Source organism: Teleopsis dalmanni, chromosome 2 (assembly GCF_002237135.1).
Source record: "Teleopsis dalmanni isolate 2A chromosome 2, ASM223713v2, whole genome shotgun sequence".
Classification (NCBI taxonomy): domain Eukaryota; kingdom Metazoa; phylum Arthropoda; class Insecta; order Diptera; family Diopsidae; genus Teleopsis; species Teleopsis dalmanni.
In genome coordinates this window covers 237,562,884-237,565,464 of record NC_051847.1, presented here as the reverse complement: position 1 = coordinate 237,565,464, position 2,581 = coordinate 237,562,884, and the positions used below count along the sequence as shown (strand labels likewise).

Sequence of the window (2,581 nt, the reverse complement as noted above, 5' to 3'; positions counted from 1 at the left end):
TATATTCTATATTGATAGTATTTTCAAAAAAATAACTTTAACTTTTTTTATAACATTGCATATACCATTATAGAATAATCGAAATTATTTAATCGAAATACATAAATATAGTATATAACAGAGTATACAAAATATATAAATTTTTTGACATTTAAAATATATGATTTGAAATTCTGTTATTTTAAAATATCAAAAAAATTTATTAAATTGTTGAAACAGTTTTCTTAGCATATAATTTTGAAATATATATATAAAAATAACTAAATGTTGTAAAATTTGTTTTACCGTAGTTTTCTGCAAATAAGAATAATTTGCAGAAGACCATCCTTTGAAATAGCAATCTTTCCTAGTTTGATTTAAAAATTCAATGTTAAATGTTTTTATATAAATTCAACAATATATTTTAAAATTTTGTTTTAAATTGTCTTTATTCCAAATTAATACGTGAAATTGTGGTGTATATCGAAGTAGCTGGTATTGAAATGAACAAAATTCCATATTGATGAAAACTTTATTGTAATTAATTATAATCATCTTTATATATATATATTCGTTTTTCAGAATTCCGTTAAGATGAAACAAAAGGACGAGAATACAACTCAGCTTCTGATTTTAGCCAGAAAGAAACTTAGAAAATTAATTATGCAGGGCAAAGTGGGACCCAAGAGGAAGTAAGCAAATACAATATATAAAAAGCATTTTAAATAAATCCGCAAGTTTATTTAAACATATATACCTTTGTATATATTAATAATGGAAGTCGAAATATACTTCTTATTATTTAATTCCACCAGGCAATCCAGCACAAAAATTGCAACTCCCCCTCCTCAGGTGTTGGACACCCCGAAATTAAAGAAAAAGTCTGAGGAAGAAAATAAGAACAAGGACATTCGTACAATTATAAAAGAGAGGTTTCAAATGGATCCAAATAAACTTAAGCCACACTTAACTGGTAAAGGTGATGCAAGTGCAACGACATACTTGAAGAGATTAAGAAATGAGAACCGTTCTTTTGATAACTCTCAGCCAGAAACAAGAAATTTGTCGAATACAAACAAAGGTTCTAAAGAGGTGCAAAATGTTGAAAGTGCTGCTAGTAGTTCCAGGAACATCGAAGAACATAAAGTAAAAGTTTATACAATGCAATATTTAAATAATTTCCAAGCTGTTCGTTCCAAAGAATTACAAACGATTGATCATCTCCAAAAGTTCACAACTTCTGATCCATTAAAACAATATTTTACAAACGACGAAAAATTACCAACAATACACAATACCAATAAATATTTTCAAATAGATAAACCAATAGATGCACACAACAATAATAAATATCTTGACAAGGTTTACACTAAAGGTACAGTCAACTCCAAAAAATTTCTTCAAATGGACTACGCTAAACCTACACATAGCATCAACAAGTACCTGCAATTAGGTGACCCTAAAGACACTATTAAACCGTATTTACCTTCAAGAATTGGAAGAGATCCCAGGGGTCAAAAGAAGATTAATCCATACTTTATTAACGATGAAGCTAATATCTTGAGTTCCAAACATATTCATCGTAATATTTATGAGGAAGTAAGATCACCTCCAAGACCTTTTCTAAAAAATAAAAATATAATTGATTCCGATGGCATTTTCAATATGTGGCGCAGAGGTTCACCAACAGCATTACACCACCGCGCAAGCAGTGTTAAAGTCTTTAACTTTGGTCCTAGGTACTTGCTTAGAAAATCGAAGCCAACTCCGAAACGCCGTGTCACTTTAGATACGGTTCCTGAACTTAATGACTTTTTCGATACCACCTTAGATTTCCATAGAATTAAACCAAATAAATGAAAATCGTCCTTAATGAGATCTGTGAATTCAAATATAAGAGTTCGGATGTTATAACAAAATTTCAAATAACTTAAAATTATATTTTGGCTATATTCATCTATATATACTCTATACAATATATCTGAGTAAATAAAAAAACCTCAAGTAAGGAATGAAGTTTATTGATTTTAGTAATAATAATACATAATAATAATATGGAGTATAATCAAAAAGTAGTGAGAATATTGAATCACTATATATCACTATACTATATATTTTTCTACATACATTGTATAAACAATATATCGATATATAACGTATTAAGATAAAACTTCTCTTAATTTTCCTATATAGTCTTTTTTGTGTAATATTTGCACTATCAGTAACGTGAGTATTTACTTTTAGGCAGCCACTAGTGTGGAAGAGCACTAACTTGTTTATCAATATTGAAAACGAAGAGAAAAAATAAACAGACTGTGCTTGCTGGTAGAATATTTACTATTATTGAAGTTACTGAAGATATAGGAATATCATACGGCTTATGCAAAACGATTTTTAGGAATGTTTTGTATATGAATTTGTTCATGGTTAGCCATAACATTACTCTGAAGCATCCACCACCTTTCCTTCTGGACATGACAGTCTGCAAATCTTTTCTATTTTCCAAACTAAAATAGACTCTCAAAATACAATGTTTTCCAATACTAGATAAGTTAAAGCTAATAACGCTGAGGAAACTTAAAACTATATCTAAAAAGGTGTT

General features: G+C 28.6%; 1 protein-coding gene across 1 annotated transcript; it reads left to right on the top strand.

Moving 5' to 3' along the window:
* Positions 1–288: 288 nt before the first annotated feature.
* On the top strand, positions 289–1,987 carry LOC119686221. Its single transcript, XM_038100735.1, has 3 exons — positions 289–474; positions 562–671; positions 795–1,987. The coding sequence occupies exons 2-3, from the start codon at positions 574–576 to the stop codon at positions 1,837–1,839; spliced, it is 1,143 nt and encodes a 380-aa protein (XP_037956663.1). The 5' UTR covers positions 289–474; positions 562–573; the 3' UTR covers positions 1,840–1,987.
* The last annotated feature ends 594 nt before the right edge of the window (positions 1,988–2,581 follow it).